The sequence below is a fragment of the Lipotes vexillifer genome, unplaced genomic scaffold (assembly GCF_000442215.2).
Source record: "Lipotes vexillifer unplaced genomic scaffold, Lipotes_vexillifer_v1.1 scaffold382, whole genome shotgun sequence".
NCBI lineage: Eukaryota > Metazoa > Chordata > Mammalia > Artiodactyla > Lipotidae > Lipotes > Lipotes vexillifer.
Window position 1 is genome coordinate 3,148,235 of NW_006780611.1, and position 18,165 is coordinate 3,166,399.

Genomic DNA, 18,165 nt, shown 5'->3' on the forward strand with positions numbered 1-18,165 from the left:
CAGGGTAGGCTGGGGGGACCCAGGCAGAGGAGCGGCGCGCGTGCAAATGCCCAAACCCTCTTGAGGTTGGCCCGGATCCTCGTGGACAGAGCCGGCGCCTGCCCCTCGGAGGCGGGCTTTTCTTCCCGTCCACCGCGGGGCCCACGCTTCTCCACGCAAAGGCTCCGGTCGGGAAGTCTGTCTACACAAGGTTCACAGTCGGGGAAGGAGTCCAGCATGAACACACCTGTGCTCCACTGGCACCTGCCCCCTGGAAAGTGACCATCCTTCAGGGCCACGGAAAACTCATCACACAACTGGGAAGGACGGTACACAGATAACGTGTCTAAGAGGCCTGCGCGTTTCATTATCCTCTGTGTCTGTTTCAATGTAATGAGACATCACTTCTCCACGGCTAACTGGAAAAAGCATCTACTTTCCCTAATTTGTGAAACTGCTCTAAGAAGCAGATAACCAGAGGGTAGATAATATAACAATTACGGAGGAGAAGTGACCCCGTAGATGATGAACTTAGCAAGCGAAAAGGCCCAGCTGTGAAATCTGATCTTCCCATGAGCTCTGGCAGGGGCCAGAGGGCGTCGGGTCACAGCCCGTATTCTCCCAAGTAATAGGTTGAGTTTATTCAACGGCGGACAGAGGATAAAAAGAGCAAGTGGCAAAAAAGTTACGAATTTTACTTTCAAATAAGAGCGTTGGATAAAAAGATGAATTACTGGTTTCAACAAAACCTCCTAAGTCCCGTGAGGCTCCAGGCAATGCTCCAGGCACCCAAGCCATGGCCCAGCTCCCAGGGAGCTGACATACAGGTGGAGTGAGACCTCATCAACAAGAAGACAAATCCGATCGGATAACAAGCGCCGTGAGACATACAAAGCGTGAGTGAAAGTCGGGGAGAGGGGCTGGGACACCAGCCAGGGTCGTTGGGAACAGCGTCTCCGAACCAGACACCTGAGGCCACAGGTGAGAGAAGGAGGAATCCAGACAGCTGTTCACGAAACAAGTACTTGTGCACGGCTGCTGTGTGCCGTGCGCCACTTGAGGCACATGCGTTAGGACTGAAAACGAGACAGACAGAAGGTCTGCTCAGATGCAGCGGAGATAGAAGAGCAGAGCACAGGCCGGGGTGGGGCAGCCCCAACCCGGGAGCAGCTGGGCCCCACGTCCCAGGTCCCTGGGGAGGTCAGATGGTGCAGCCTCTAGCGGTTACCCCAGGAGGTCCTACCTCCGCAAAGACCCTCCCCCCCTTCGGTGGCCTTCCTTCAGGTGGGGATTTCTAGGCTCCACCCGAGGAGTCTGACTCAGAAGGTCCAAGGGAGGCCAGGGGACAGGCGGGCTAAAGGTTTTTCAAGCAATTAAGTAAGCGAAAAATGGAACAGACACTTCACCAAAGAAGATCTGAACGTGACAAATCATCATATGAAAGGATGCTCAACATCCACAGTCAACAGACAAATGCAAATTGTAACCCCATAATATCCCACGACACACCTGTGTTTTAAAATAGCTAAAATTAAAGGCTGGCAAATCCCAAGAACTGACAAAAGGATGTGGAGCGACCAGGCGCCCCAAGCATGGCGGACTGGCACGGCCACCCCAGAAGATGGTTTGGTGGTTTCTTAGAAAGTGTATAAACATACCATACGGCCCAGCAACTCCACACCTAGGCACTTACCAGAGAGGGGAAAACACAGATGCCTTCCCTAGATTTATACGTGAAGTTTTAGAGCAAATGTACTTTGTAATGGCCCAGAATTGGAAAGGACCCCAGTACCCATCAACTGGTGACTGGGCAAACACATACCCGGAAGACGGCCCTGCTCGGCGGTGCCGTGGACAGCAGGGCTGAACGTCCACGCCCTGTCCAGGTCAGGGGAGCCACTCACTAAGTCTGTAAGCTGTATGATTCCCTTTCTGTGAAATGCTTTAAAAGCAAAAGTTTAGGGATAGAAAGCAGATCAGCAATTGCCAGGGGCAGGGGGACGGGACGGGAGACTGACAGCAAAGGGACACGAGAGGACTTCTCAGGGTGATGGAAGTGTCCACACCATGATTCCAGTGGCTGGTACATTCCTACACACAGGTGTCAAGACTAATCTAACTGTATGCTTAACACAGGTGAATTCTCCTGCGTGTCAATTAGCCGTCAATAATGCTGACAGGAGAAAAGGAGGATGGCGGGGGGAGGGAGGAGGGGAGGGGGAAGGGAGGGAGGAAAAGACATCCAGAGCAGAAGTGGGCATCACCTGTTGAACGAATAAACCAAAGCGCGGACAGACTGGGGGAAAGACTTACGGCAGAGACCCTTCTTCCCGAGTCATGAGAAGCCCAGACTTTATAGGGGCCCAAGACCAAGTGAAATCAGAGTCACGTTTCCTGGTTCTATACCGCCAAGGACAAGCACGTAGGATCCGATCCGAAGCACTACAAGCAGCTTCTCTCAGAACCTACGTTATGGGAGGGGCTGCTCCTCTCCCTCGTGTCTTGTGTCTTGTGTCTTCCAGCCCGGACCACGAAGAGAAAGCCAAGCACAGGGGAGCAGCTGATGCACTGCCGACGACCTCCCCGCCAAGGGGGTGGCAGGCTCCCGTCCCGGGAAGCCACTGCTGCCGTGGATCAGCCTCGGTGTGTCCAAGCCTAACCTCTGCGATGCCGCAAATGAGAACTTGACTTTGCCTGCTTCTAACATGAGACCAACGCTTCCAGAAGGTTTCCCCACACACACACAATCTGCCCCCCAGCCAGCCCTGGGCACGTCTGCAGCTCCGGGAGGAGTGCGTGGGAGCCAAGGGAGGGGCCGTAGGAGCCCCGCTGCCGGGGGCACTTCCATCGCCCTGAGAAGGCCCCTCGTGTCCCTTTGCTGTCAGTCTCCCGTCCCCTCCCCCTGCCCCTGGCAACTGCAGAGGCGCTTCCATTGGGATCAAGGTCCCAGCACATCACACACGAGCAGGCCAGCAGACACCAGCCGGCAGTGGCCGGACCCCGTCTCTGGAAAGATACAACAGTGAAGACAAACCAAAAGTCGCGAGGCAGAGACTCTATTTTCCACTAAAAGGAAAAATACGTTAAAATGAGGTTATAATATGTGATCTCTTGTTTTGCAGATATAAGCACAGCTACTGAAAAGGACGATCAAAGAGAAGCACCTGCAAATGACTACTTCTGTGGAAAACTAATTTGCTCCCTTTGTGTTCTGTGATCTAAAGCACTTTGGCTTTAATAACCCTGGATTTCTTTTTAACAAACTTACTGCACAGACAAGAGATATCAAAGTTTAAAAGTGCATTTACTGGAGCAACCAAGATGCAAAACAAACATTTAAAACAATAAGAAAATTCAATTTTAAAGAGATGCCATTTATAATAGCAACAAAAAAATATGACAACTAAGAATAAATCTAATAAAATGTACACAGGACCTATTAGGGAACAACTTCTAAAACTTCATTGAAAGGCATTAAAGAATGGCCTAAAAAATGGGGAATTGGCATGTTCATGACAATGAACACTAAATTTCATAGAGATGTCAATGCTCCCAAATTGACGTACAGATTCTGTGCAAATCCAATCTTAAATCAAACACACGTTAAAAACCAATAAGAGTGGAATCTAAAAAATACAACAAACTAGTAAATATAATAAAACAGAAGCTGACTCGCGGATACAGAGAACAAACTAATGGTTACCAGTGGGGAGAGGGACTATACGGGAGGGGTTTAAGAGGTACAAACTATTAGGTATAAAATAAGCTACAAGGACATATTGTACAACACAGGGAACATAGCCAGTATTTTATAACTATAAATGGAGTAAAAATTATGAATCACTATATTGTACACCTGTGACATATAATACTGTACATCAACTACACTTCAATTAAAAAAAGAGAGAGAGAGAGATGGACTTCCCTGGTGGCCCAGTGGTAAAGAATCCGCCTTCCAATGCAGGCGATGCGGGTTCGATCCTTGGCCAGGGAACTAAGATCCCACATGGCGCGGGGCAACAAAGCCTACACCCCAGAACTACTGAGCTCACGTGCCTCAATGAGAGAGCCCACGTGCCGCAAACTACAGAGCCCACACGCTTTGGAGCCTGTGCACCACAACTAGAGAGAAGCCCCGCACACCACAACGAGAGAGAAGCCCGAGCGCCGCAACTAGAGAGAAGCCCGAGCGCCGCAACTAGAGAGAAACCTGAGCAGACCACACGCCATAACAAAAAGATTCTGTGTGCCGCAGCTAAGACCCAACACAGCCAAAAAGAAATACGGAAAATAAATAAATATTTTTAAAAAAGAGAGAGAGAGAAAAACTTGGCCCCCTGACTCTGGGACTTACGTGGAAGAGCAAAGCCTTAAGATGACCTGATCACTTTTGAAGAGGAAGAGGGGGTGTGAGCACCTCCTACCAAATACTGAGACTTAGAGTGAAGCCGAATGAATGAAGGTAACTCGAATACTGGGACAAAACATCGACCAGATCTCCGCGAATGTGAAAATGGCATGAACAGAGGGACACTGCAAACGTGGGGAGATAAGCTGGACTGGCCACCACGGGAAAACGTTAAGCTGGATTCCCACCTCACAGCACACACAGCCATCAGATACAGATGAATTAAAACAGGTGTGAATGCTAACACTTTATAACTTTGAGGTGAAAATAAGGGAGGGAGAATGGCTTGAGGATGTCTGGGTAGGAAAAGATCTCCTCAGGAAGCTAACCCTAATAGAAAAGATGGGTAAGTTCAACGCCACGAAAACTGAGAACTTCCGATCATGACAGCCATCAAGAAGAAAGTGTCAGAAACAAGCCACAGAGTGGGAGGAGGAATCTGCCATATACAAACTGCAAAGAATTAGAATCCCTAATATGTAAAGATCAACAACCAACCAACAACTAGATCAACCACACAAGAAATCAGGCAAAGGTGGGAACAGGCATCTCCCTGAAGGGGGACACAGAAGCACATAAATACACGAAGACATGCTTACTCCACGCGTGATCAGAGAAAGGAAAATGAAGAATGCCCACCAGAGACAGAACTTGAGAAGCCTGGCAACTCCCAGACCTGGCAGGGGTGTGAGCACCAGGACGGCCGGTCCTCTACAGAGGAGAGCTGAATCAGGACAACCCACTGGGGAGCATCCTGACATCATCTGGGAAGTTTCACAGGCTGACAGCCAACCTTGCAACAAGCTTCCTTCTTCGTAAACGCTCTTGAGAAATCCCTGCCAGGGGGCACCTGCATAACTGTACGTGCAGCTTCCAGGCAACACTATTCCCAATAGCAAACAGAAACAACCCAAATGTCCACCAACAGGAAAAAAGGCAACAGAAAGTGTGGAATATTTAAATAACAACTAGACACAGAGATTAGCTGAATCTAAGAAAATAATGTACATGAAAAAAGCCAAGTTGCAGAGATTAGACTACACAGAGGAATGACCCGGCTCCAGAACACGGCTTTCCCAGTGTCACGTGACATGTATTAAAGGCATGAAGAATCACAGATACAGGTCAGGAGAGAGGTCATCTCCTGGGGAGGGGCCTGGAGACGAGTGAGAACAGCAGGTGGCTTCCACACTATCAGTCTCACTCGAGTGGGCTGCTCGGTTCTAAACTGGGTGGTGGACTCGTGAGTGTAAACTACATACACAACTCCAACTAAGTTCTTCTGTACACATCAGTGCTGCACAATAAAAACATTTAAAGAACAGTTAGCAATTCCGGTTGGCGATTCTGTCCCCAGGGGCCATCCCCACGACTGCCATGGGTAGAGCCACTAGGACGGTGGGCACCCATCTCCCTCCAAGAAAGGGAACTTGCGGATCGCAGCTCTTACCTCTGTCACTTTGGGTTGAAGAATTAATGCTTCAGGACTCATTCGAGGGATGTCTATGTGGATCTGCAGATGGACGAGAAACACACATGTATTTTAAAAGATGCTGAACATCATGACAGGCATTATGATTAGAGGGTGATACTTAATAACAGCAACGGATTTGCTCTGGGTCTCGGTCTGCTCTCTCTGAGAAGACAAATTCTGTGTCACGTGTCCTCCCTTGGAGGAGGGGCCGGTTCCGGCTGCCCGGGCCCCTCCCCGCCCCCGTCCTAGCACGACAGGCTCGTTCCACGCTTTCCAACCCAGTGGCGGCTGCGTGATTAGGAACAGAGCAGGCCCTCGGCTATTTAGTAACAGGATCCACAGCAATTAGCAAACATTGACTTCCAGCCTCTGACACGGGGAGTGATTCAAGCATATCAACAGCGTACAGTGTTCAACTGTGGCGGCTCCCTCTTCGAACCCCGGCCACAGTTTTCTCCACTTTACAAAATCCTTGTGGGACCCGGGGCACTTTTCAGAGGACGCATTTAAAAACCTCTGGCAGATGGGCTTCCCTGGTGGCGCAGTGGTTGAGAGTCCGCCTGCCGATGCAGGGGACGCGGGTTCGTGCCCCGGTCCGGGAAGATCCCACATTGCCGCGGAGCGGCTGGGCCCGTGAGCCGTGGCCGCTGAGCCTGCGCATCCGGGGCCCGTGCTCCGCAGCGGGAGAGGCCACGGCAGTGAGAGGCCCGCGTAGCGCAAAAAAAAAAGAAAATCAATGTTTTACAGCCAGCAGTACCAAGCGTTCTCTAAGAGCAGGGTTTTCAAGATATTTCATCTACCACACTTCCAGGAACAGAAGTCCCAGGGTATACAGTCACGGCCCTCAACAACCTACACGAGCACCCCACAGTGGCCAACGCTATCACCACCCCCATGCAACCCAAGAAAATGGCCCAAACAGGCCGAGGGAAGACAGGCACATCTTAACGCCGTGGGGAGCCTACGATTCAGGTTCATCCCCCGTCCTTGCCCGTGACCACGAGGGTTCTGAGATCCACAGGGCCTGGGAGTCTCCTCACTCTGCCTCGCCAGCACCGTGGCCTTGGGTCCCTCACCAGGCTCTGGGGCTCAGCATCCTCGCCTGTTAGACACCTGCCACGTCCCTCAAAGGGCTACTGGGGAAGACCCAACAAGAAGGTGGAGCGACAGCCCCCAGAGCTCCGTCGGCTTCACAGCTCTGAGGCGTGGGAATTGTTCTCGCACCCACAGCTTCCCGGCTTGAGCTCCTCCCTCAGGGCAGAGCCCGGAAATCAGCTGCCCATCAGTGGCAACAAGGGCGGGGATGAGATTGCTCAGGGTACGAACTGCGCCAGGGGCCAGGGCCCAACAGACTGAAGTGCTGAGGGCGCGTGGACGATGAGGCGGCAGGGAGAGTGAAGGACAGTTAGAGAGGAGAGGGGGCGCATCAGAGAAGACAAGAAATAAGCGTTCTCAAACCCACCGAGCAACGCGGGGAGGCATCTAGCAAGCTGAGGGAAGGAGGCCTGGAGGGGGAGGACAGGAGAGAACATTCCAGGCTGGTGGGGTCGGAAGGCTGCAGCTGGCCACTAGCGGGAGCCCAGAACCTCCTCAGCCCTTGACCAGGGCGTCCCCTAGGGTAGCCCTCAGAGCACTGATCACATGCCATCAGAGTCACGTGGGCACGCGTCTGTCCCCGGCACGCCGAGGGCCAGCTCAGCCCATGTGACAGAAGAGCTGCCCGTCATGCGTTTGCTGGGGGACAGGACGGTGCACACCAGCACCGGCTCTGTGTGCCCCGCCCCCCATACAGGACTGAGCCGGTCGGGCGGCCACGAAGTCTGCAGAACCCGCAGGGCGGGGAGGACACACAGATGAACCTTTAGCTCTGACCGACTCTGTGTGCTGTGGATGGGACATCTTCACCCAAAGAGTAAACACAGAACTCAAATGAACAGAGGACAGAAGGACAGGGAAGCAGACAGGGGACCCTAGCCTCCTGCGGCCTCCCAGTGCTGTGGGAAGGCCGGGTCACACCCCTCGGGGCAGACGGCCGGCTAAGGTCAGTTCATGGGTCAAACACCGTGAGTGGGCAGCGGGGAGAGACCAGGGTGCCCAAGCCCCAAACCCAGGCCGGCTCCACCTTGACCTAAACAGAGTGCCTGAAACGGCCGCACCAGGACGGCCCAGGGCCCACCTCCAAGAGGCGTGTGTGCTCAGCACAAAGCAAGCAGGCCCACGGGAAACACTGCCACAGCTTACACTGCTCAATTATAGTAATGTAGGAACATTTGGGGGGCTCACAATAACACAGGAGCTTTTTATTACCTATCACAGTAATGAATAAAGGTATATGCAACCCATTTTTAATTAACTTTCCCTCAAGAAATTCATAATAGAATGCAGCCTGGTAAATCTTGCTGATAGACGCTCGTGTCATCCTTTGGGCGTCTTTTTTTCGGAATAAAAACACAGCAAAGTGACTTCCCTGGTGGCGGAGCAGTTAAGAAACCGCCTGCCAATGCAGGGGACACGGGTTCGAGCCCTGGTCCGGGAAGATCCCACATGCCACGGACCAACTAAGGCCGTGCGCCACAACTACTGAGCCTGCGCTCTACAGCCTGTGAGCCACAACTACTGAGCCCGCGTGCCACAACTACTGAAGCCCACGCGTCTAGACGTGCTCCACAACAAGAGAAGCCCGCGCACCGAACGAAGAGTAGCCCCCGCTCGCTGCAACTAGAGAAGGCCCGAGCGTGGCAACGAAGACCCAACGCAGCCAAAAGTAAATAAATTAATTAAAAAAAAAAAAACCACACGCAGCAAAACTATATGCAACACAATACCAAATGTACCCATTCCCTAAAACCAGTGAAGTGGAAAAACAAACCAGGTAAGCTAGTATTTCCCTAATCCAATCCAAATGCGATCTGTATCACAAATCAGTTTCCCAGAGTGACGGGTGGCAGCACCGTGTGGCCTGGGAGCCGCCCGGGTGGGAGACAGAGGACAAGCCCCAGTGTGGGCCGCAGGGGCCAGACGCAGAGAAGGCCCCGCCCTGGGAGGTGACGGAAGCGGGTCCCCGGCCCCATCTCCCCCCACCCCCAAACGAGTCACTCTTCCTGCAGAGCTGCCACGTGTCTGTGTGGGGAAGATGCCTTTCAGCAATCCATTTAACTTAAAGAACCTGTGATCAGCAATCAGCGCTAAGGCCTGTCTTTGGACCTTTTGACAGCGCTCCACCAAACTGACAAGGAGATGTGGGTATCCCACATCTGAGGGAGAAAAATTCGGCAACTCTCATTCACCTGGAGGTCGGGTTTCCAAGAGGAAATACTCCATACTGACACGCATCAGGAAAATCAGAAGTTCATGTCAGGATACGAGGCAGTGCTACCAATTCCTAAGCACCTTTTTGTTCAACTGCAGCACAAACCATTCTGAATTCTCACAAATTACAAAGACGAGAATTATAAAGGCTTCGAGCGATTCTAACAGCAAATTCTGGATACACCATGAACCGTAAATCAATTTTAAGTATCTTTCCCATCATGCACACTGTCAACTGACTATTCAAGAAGCCATAATTATATCCATTTTGTATTAAACTAAATAGCAAACTTATAAGCTGGCTACACCTCTGCTATGGACTGAACTGTGTGTCTCCAGAACCAAGCCGAGCAGCATGGCTCTCCTCTACCTACATCACGCCCTTGACAGCAGCAGAGGACGGCACCCACGGGGCCCAGGGGACTCACATGTCTGACCCGACCCAGACAAATGTCTGCTCCTGACCTTCTGGTCAGACGGCCGCTGGCTGAGTCACAAGACACCCTCCACCCAGGGCGGGGCGGGGGTCGGGGGGCGGGGGGGGGGACTGCCATTTTAGCTAGAAAGATAATTGATAAATAAGATCACTTTTTTAAATTGGTGCTCACTATCATTAAAACAGTAGTTTGGTTAGCATTGCTGAGCGGCGGGCGGGGGGGGGGGGGGGGAGGATCTCAGTGCACGGCAAGGGGTCTGGGCTCCCTGTTCTGTGGCTCCAGTTAAGAGCCCCCTTCCCACTTTTGCAGAAGGAACTGGAGATGTGCAAGGTGCTAGCATCAGCGGGAATTCACCATTATTTGTTTTCAAGGTTATTTATTTACTAGAAAATAAAGATCTGTGACCCAATCAGGAACCTGCCAGATAAAGCGTTTCCTCCAAGAAGGCAGACGTCACCGAGTGGTTCAAGTGACAAGAAAAAGAAGGCGTATCCCCACCTGTCTGTATGTATCCTGGTGAACTTCATCCGTTCTAGAATCATAATAGTGATCAATAAAAGCAAAATATTCTTTCTGTTTTCTTTGGAGAGTGGCTGGTCTTCGGTCTACGTTGGCAGGAAGGTAACCCTGCATGAGAAAAAAAAAAAAAAAGTATATACGGTTAATGGTAATTCCTGGAGTCTCTGTGAGAAAGAAGTCTGTAATCAAAAGGCTCACATCTTTTTTTTTTTTTTTTTGGCTGTGGCTGATGAAAAATCCTTGAAATCGTACATCAGCATCTCTCCCCAAATCTTTCAATAGCTTACAATGCTTTTCAACTTCCTTCAGCACAGGTTTCCAAAGTAAAATATTCTGTTTTGATATAAGTATCTAATAAGGAGTTTGCGATTAACATATACACACTACTATATATAAAATAGACAACCGACAAGGACCTACTGTATAGCAGGGGTCCCCAACCCCCGGGCCACAAACTGGTACCAGTCTTTGGCCTGTTAGGAACCAGGCCGCACAGCAGGAGATGAGCAGCGGGCCAGCCAGCAAGCAAAGCTTCATCTGCCACTCCCCAGGGCTCCCTGTCGCTTGCATTACCACCTGAACCATCCCCCTCACCCCGCCCCCAGTCCGTGGAAAAACTGTCTTCCACGAAACCAGTCCCTGGTGCCAAAAAGTTTGGGGCTGGTGCTGTATAGCACAGCAAACTATACTCAGTATTCTGTAATAATATATATGGGAAAAGAATCTGAAAAAGAATATATAAACATATATGTATAACTGAATCACTCTTCTGTACACCTGAAACTAATACAACATTGTAAATCAACTATATTTCAATAAAAATTTAAAAAAAGTATCTAGTTATTTGCTTGTATTTTAAGATTCAGTTCCTTTTTCTAAATAGTGAACTTCTGAATAGCTTATATTTCCTCATACTAAGTTGCTTGTATTACCAAGAGTGATCCTTCACACAGAGCATTAAACAGTGACTTTCTTCATTCTTATTTAATTTATCTGAAAAATCTCAGGACATTCTCTTGTTAAAAGAAATATTACTTGATTTTTTTTTTTTTTGTCCAATTAGCGAATAAGGAAGGGTACAGACACATAACAGTCATACAGTGGTACCATTATATTAATGTTTTTGAACAGGTACTGATTAATTTTGTCCAAAATTTTAAAATAATAAGACCTAATTATAGAAAGCAGGTAGAAACTTATGAAAAGCAGTTTTAAAGATACTCTTACTGTACCATAAAAGGCAAGAGGTATTCTGAGAATGCAGATTAAAAAAAAAAAAAAAAAAGATGAAAAAAAATGAATGGTAAGTCTGTGTGCTCGTCCCCATGACAGAAGTCAGGAAAAGCAAAATCTAAGCTTTGGTTTGTGGGAGAGAAGTAAAGCACATGTTGTAAATAAGGCTGGTATTGTGCTTTTCCTTTGTAAAGAAGAGGGGGGCAGCTTTATAGTATGGGCTATCATATAAATAACAGAGTACTTTGTTATTTTGTAGTTAGTTAACCAGTATTTGTAACAACATAGATTATTTTTCATGTGTGCTATTATTATATAAAAGCCATCTCCCCCCTGCTCTCCACCCCATTTTTCCCTATTTTCCTCCCTGTCTCTTGTTTTAGTATTAAAATGTTCTGTATTTGGCAACTAGCTCATCAGGCCCTCAAGGACTAAAGACATATGTTTTTGTTTTTGTTTTTTGCGGTACGCGGGCCTCTCACTGCTGTGCCCTCTCCCGCCGCGGAGCACAGGCTCCGGGCCCAACCGCTCCGCGGCATGTGGGATCCTCCCAGACTGGGGCACAAACCCGCGTCCCCTGCATCGGCAGGCGGACTCTCAAGCACTGCGCCACCAGGGAAGCCCAAAAGGCTCACATCTTAAACGAGCTTGGCGCTCTGAAATCTGACACAGAGGGGAGGACAAATGAGTTGTGAAGAAAGAGACACAAAGAAAAGCAGTGAGCTGAGCCCCATGGAAGTACCCCCCTCAACCGCACTCCATGGGGTCTGGGCTCAGGCATCTGCAGCCTCCACCGAGGTGATGGAACTCCACCTGCAGCCGTACGAGAGTGGGCCGGAGCCAGCACAGCAGGCTGGCATTTATCGCGCTCATCTATAGCACAACTGAGAGATGAAAGCCCCCTTCTCTAAATGCCTTGGACACCATGGAGAGCTCAGAAGTGTGTAGGCCCTACAACCATACATGTGTGTGTGCATACATGTGTGTGTATGTGTGTCCACGTACACCTATACACATGCATATATATATATATATATATACACATACACGTGCATATGCTTGTGTGTGTGTGCGTGTGTACGCACGCATACGTGTAAACTCTCATGCACGTTTTTCTCCTCTCTCCAAAGACTCCTGGGCTCTGGCAGCCGCAGGACTAATACAGACTCAGAAAGGGTCCGGCAGGCAGCAAAGGGTGGCCATGAAGAGCCCAGACTCCTGTCTTACATTTTCTACTTTTTCAGTCAACATTACCACCACACCAGAGATACAACAGAAGATGCCTCTTTTCAGGAAACAGTTCCATGACATCTGACAAAGGTGTACAGCCATGCGACTGCTGCCCCCGTGAAGACTGGAGCAGTGTCATTGCCCCAAAACCGCCCCAGTGCCCTCTGCGGTCCCCCCACCCCCTCTTCCCCACAGGTCACGGCTGCCGCCCTAGAATCACCCGTAAGTGGAATCATGGGGACCTGTGCCTGGGGGCAAGGTTTCCTTCACTCGGCCTGCTGGCTTCTTTTTAACGGAAGTATAGTTGATTTACAGTGTTGTATTAATTTCTGCTGTACAGCAGTGACTCAGTTATACACCTATAGACACTCTTTTTTTATATTCTTTTCCATTATGGTTTATCCCAGGAGAATGGCTCTACAGTAGGACCTTGTTGTTTATCCATTCTATATATGGAATAATCTGCATCTACCAACCCCAAACTCCCAGTCCTTCCCTCCCCGCCGCCCCGCTTGGCAACCACAAATCTGATCTCTATGTCTGTGAGTTTGTTCCCATTTTGTAGATAAGTTCATTTGTGCCATATTTTAGATTTCAACAGATGAATGGATAAAGAAGGTGTGCTACATATATGCAGTGGACTACTACTCAGCCATAAAAAAGAGCGAAATCATGCCATTTGCAGCAACGTGGATGGACCTAGAGATGATCATACTAAGTGAAGTAAGTCGGAAAGGGAGAGACAAAGGCCGTATGGCAGCCTGCTGTCTTCTGAGATTCTTTCAGGAACCAACAGTGACCCCCTCCTCTCCTTTCCCAGGTGGAATTTCCAGGGTACGGCTATTTAGCAGTTTGTTAAGCCATTCACTCTTTGCTGATCATTTGAGTTGTTTCTAGTTTGGGGTTATTTTAAATAACGCTTGTTATAAATATTCTTGCACAAGATTTTTATGAATATACAGTTTGATTTCTCCTGGGTAAATACCTAGGAGCAGAGTTACTGGGTCATAATGTAGGTGTACGTTTAGTTTTCTAAGAAACTGCCAGATCCTTTCCCAGAAGGATGATACCATTTTCCATCCCAACTAACAATGCCTGAGAATCTCAGACGTTCCACACCCTCCCTGACACTCAGTATTGTCAACCTCTAATATCAATCACTCTGTCAAGGGCTTTTAATTTCATTTCCCGAATGATTCATGACGCTGAGCGTCTTTTCACAAACCCTTCTGCCACTGCTTCTCTTCTCTGGTGAAACGTCTGTTCACATCTTTTGCCCAGTTTTTTAATCAGTTGCTTGTCTTCTTAGTGAGTTTTATGAGTGCTGTATACATTCGAGACGCGAGTCTTTCTGTCAAATATATGCACTGTGATTATACTCTCCTAGCCTGTGGCTTGCCTTTTTATGTCTCAAACAACGGAAGTTTCACATTTTCATGAAGTCCAGTGGACAACGTTTTTCTTTTATATTTAGTGGTCCTTGCGGCCCGTGTAAGAAGGGTTTTCGCCTTGCTTTCTTCCTAACGTTCCAAAGCCTATCCCTCGAGTGTCCCTTCAACGTCACTCCCTCTGAAGGCTGGACCTGACCCTCGAGGAGGCTGCTCACGCAGCGCCCCAGCAGCACCTGGCACGAGGCTCTGCAGAGCCAGCCCCTCACTGTGCCAGCCACATGGCAGGCACCCAAGTTTTCACTGAGTGCATTCATGTATGAGTGAAAAATGAACAAATACATCCCCTGTGGTGCTTTCTGCGTTTTAAAGCGCTTTCACATCCAAAGTCAACGTCACTGTGCTTACTGCTAAACACCTATGCATCCTTTGTTCAAACAGAGCCCTGAAGAGCCTCTGGGAACTGCGTCTTCCTAGTCTCAACCCATGTGCCACCTGAAGGTGGGTAATCCCCTTCCTTCAGGACAGGTCTTGATGGGCTAATAAGCTAAACAGCTACACCATCCCACCAGCCAGTGACCGGCAGGCTCAGGGGTAAAGGGGGGACCCGATGCAGGCACAAAAGCCAGGCCCGGGGCCTTCTTTGCTGCTGCTTGTGAATCAAAGAGAATGTGCACAGTCTGGAGCTGCGGCAGCCACTCTGTGACCACGAGGGAAAACCACGAGCTGCAGGTCCACCATGAAGAGCTGACTCAAGAAGAGCTGGGCTCAGTCGCCTTGATGATGAAATCAACCTAAGTCCAGCTGCATCGTCTCAGCTGTGTAAGCACACGCATCCCCTTTATTTCTCTAAGGCATCTCCGTTAGCATTTGTTCTGTATTACAGATTACACACTCAAGCACATTTGTTTTATCACATTTGGATCACACCATTTAAACTTTTTAATAAACATGTACTGACACATAACGTGTGTGTGCACATGCGCTCCCAACAAGTGTGTGTGAATGATCATAGATTGAACCTGTCTCAGGGCCCTCTGGGAGCCTTCCAACCACTGACCCTTACCTCCTGATCTGGTGTCAGAGGTACCTCCCTGACTCCTGACACCTGGATAAATTCTGCCTATTTCTGAACTTTATATACATAGAACCTTTTTTTTTTATTTATTTTTTTTTTGCCTCATTGCTTAAACTCAGCATTATATTTGAAAAATTCATTCATCTTGTAACACGAAAACAGTAGTTAATTTTCACTGTTGTGGGACTTCCCTGGTGGTCCACTGGTAAAGAATCTGCCTTCCAATGCAGGGGACGTGGGTTCAATCCCTGGTCGGGGAACTAAGATCCCATATGTCACGGGGCAACTAAGCCCACGTGCCACAACTACTGAGCCTGCACACCTCAACTAGAGAGAGAAAACCCGCATGCCACAACTACAGAGAAGCCAGCACACCGCAAAGAAGATCCCGCGTGCCACAACTAAGACCTGACACAGCCAAAAATAAAAAATTAAATTAAATTTAAAAATTTTCACGGTTGCATAATATCTCCATGTACAAAATCCGTTCTGTTAACAGACATTTGGGCTGTTACCAAGTTTCTGTGATAAACACTCTTGTACCTGCCTTTTATAACACACGATACGCATTTTGTTAAGTATATACCTGGGAACAGAACTACTAGGTGGGCATACCTTTGACAGATTTTGCTAAAGAATCTTCCAAAGTGATTACACTCCCATTCGAAGCGCATGGGAACGCCCACTGCCCTACATCCTTACCAACACTTGGTATCAGACATCTTTTCATTTTGGCCATCCCGATGGGTTCACGGAGGCAGCTATCAGAATGTAGTTTTCACCTGCATCTCCAGTGGACTGAAGGATGCCGTGTACGTCATCTGAGTGCAGCCCCTTTCCCTCCCCTGTCAGGTGGTCCCCCTCTCTCCTCCTGATCCATAAGCACCTGCCATATGTAGTCTGACGTGAGCCCTGTTGCAAGCATCTCCTCCTCGTCCCCGTGGTTTGCCTTTTCTCCCTACTAGTGATGTCCTTGGATGAAGAGAAGTTCCTGACTTTAACGAAGCCCAATTTACTTCTAATGACTAGTCCTTTTTAAGGAAATTTCCTCTCCAACATTCCGTGCTTATGTATCTCAACTTAAAATCATGACCGTATTACCGTTGTCACGTCGTATTGTTCCACTACAGGGATCCGCAAACGCCAGCCCACTGCCCATTTCTATAAACAGAACTTTGGGGGCACAGAGCCACACCCATTTGCTCACGTGTATGGCTGCACACAACCGAGGTAGAGCTGAGTGGTCGGAAAGAGACCATGTGACCCGCTGAAACACTTGCTCTGCAGCCCTTTACAGAAAAAGCTTGCCAACCCCTGCTCTAAAACCACTGATCCCCAAGGCTGCATAGCCTTCCACCATATATATTTCTTTATACGGATTTCTATTTAACCTTTCCTTGATTTCTGAACGCTCTGACAACTTTCAATTGTCCAGTATTCTAAAATACGTGGTCGTGAGCAGTAAAATTTCTACAAGTGCATCGTTAGCTCCAAGGGATACGGGCTATATTTAAGGCTCTTGATGCCTTTTTTTCCAAGTGACGCTGCCAGGAGGTGTAGCAATTCACATCCCAGCAGCCTTGGCACAAGGTGTCACCTGCCCTCCACCTTCCCCAACAGCGAGGAGAAGCCCCCATGGAGAACACCTGCCCTCACACAGCTTCAACTGATTACTGTTGGTCGGAAAGGGGCCCATTCCCAGAGCAGCAGGTCCATCTGACAATACACGAGAGTCAGATAGTGAGCGGCCCTACTACCGAGGAAAGGAGTGGCCCCGGTTCCCACCTGCCTCTATTTTCCGGTCAAGTGAGGCAAATGTGTTCCAAAGAGCAGACCGCCTCACGGAATTTCACCAGCGCCAAAAACAAACGGGAGCCCCGCAGTGTGGAGACGGAAGTGCCGGGCCCGCCTGCAGAGCCTCCACGTGCCAGCCGGCAAACCTGAGCGGCTCAGGACGCGGCCTCTGCAGCCAGCACCACCTGGGACACGCCGGCCTGGGGGGGGCCCCAGCACAGAGCCCCCTTCCTGCTGGGCTCCCAGCCCTGCCCCCCCGAGGGAAGTCGCAGCTTCAGAGAATCCATCTGGGACCAGGGGTATCGACCACGCCCAGGCTGGCCTCACTGCCATGTCAAGTCTCTGTCACCTCCTGGAGGGCAACGATTCCCAGGGTTTACTTCTTTTTCTTTGTCCTAAAACTGCCACAGTCACACGTGACTGTGTAGCTCTTCACCAGGTGACACACAGACCTGCCTCTAACTCTCGCCGGCGCACACAGGCCGATGGCAACCCTGTTCCCAGGTGAGGAAATGGGCCCCAGAGGCACGCAGACCTGGTGGGGGACTGAAGGCAAAGCCAGCCCACCTGAGGCCCTACCTCCTCGGGGCCACCTGGCTTCGTTCACAGAAGCGGGGACCGAGTCCCCCGCCACCACGCTGCCACACACACGCGTTCCCTGACAGCAACGGGATGCAGGGATGCTGCGGCGGCCGGCTGCCGGTGGACCAGGCCCTGCTTCTCTCCCCACCCGCCAGGCCATCCCCGCACACCTGCCAGCGCTGCTGTGGAAAAGAAGGACCGGACCGCCCAGCACCGCGCCCCAGGGCCCCTGCCCCCTCTCAGCGTGCTCGCGCCAGGCCTCCCGCCTGCCCGGCCCAGCCCTCCCCAGCTCGCAGCCGGGGGACACTCTCCCCTCCCCCTCCCTCACCCACCCTGGCTCGTGGCCCCTCTGAGTTCGCAGCTCCCTCTGCCCGGGGCCCTTCTCCTCTGCTTCAGGGTCAGCAAACTACCACCCACAGTCCACGTCCAGCCCGCAGGATGCTCCTGTCGGTAAAATGTTATGGGAACTCAGCTGTGCACCTTCGTGTACAGGAGAATCTTTCAGCTCCGAGGACAGGCTGCGGCACGGACGGCAGGAGCCACGGCGCCTAGAACGGGACCTGCCGGGCCTGATGAAGCCGCCCGCCCTCCTCCTGCCCCTCTGCAGGGCCAGCTCCCACGTGCTCGGTCTGGGCTCCAGGCTCGGGCGTTGCCTTGGCCCTTCCACAGGAGCGGCCCCTCCTCTCGGCATCGGGGCCGAGGACGCTGCTAGTTTCTGCTGCTTACCCTCAACG

General features: G+C 50.3%; 1 protein-coding gene across 2 annotated transcripts in view; it reads right to left on the bottom strand.

The window, feature by feature from the left end:
* TBC1D22A (TBC1 domain family member 22A) overlaps positions 1 to 18,165 on the bottom strand; it is a 324,171-nt gene that overhangs the window by 198,618 nt on the left and 107,388 nt on the right. For both annotated transcript variants that reach the window (XM_007453900.1, XM_007453901.1), the window contains 2 exons: positions 10,106 to 10,234; positions 5,838 to 5,900 (listed from right to left, as the gene is read on the bottom strand). In XM_007453900.1, the coding sequence (XP_007453962.1) occupies positions 5,838 to 5,900; positions 10,106 to 10,234 (192 nt within the window). The remainder of the gene's footprint in view (positions 1 to 5,837; positions 5,901 to 10,105; positions 10,235 to 18,165) is intronic.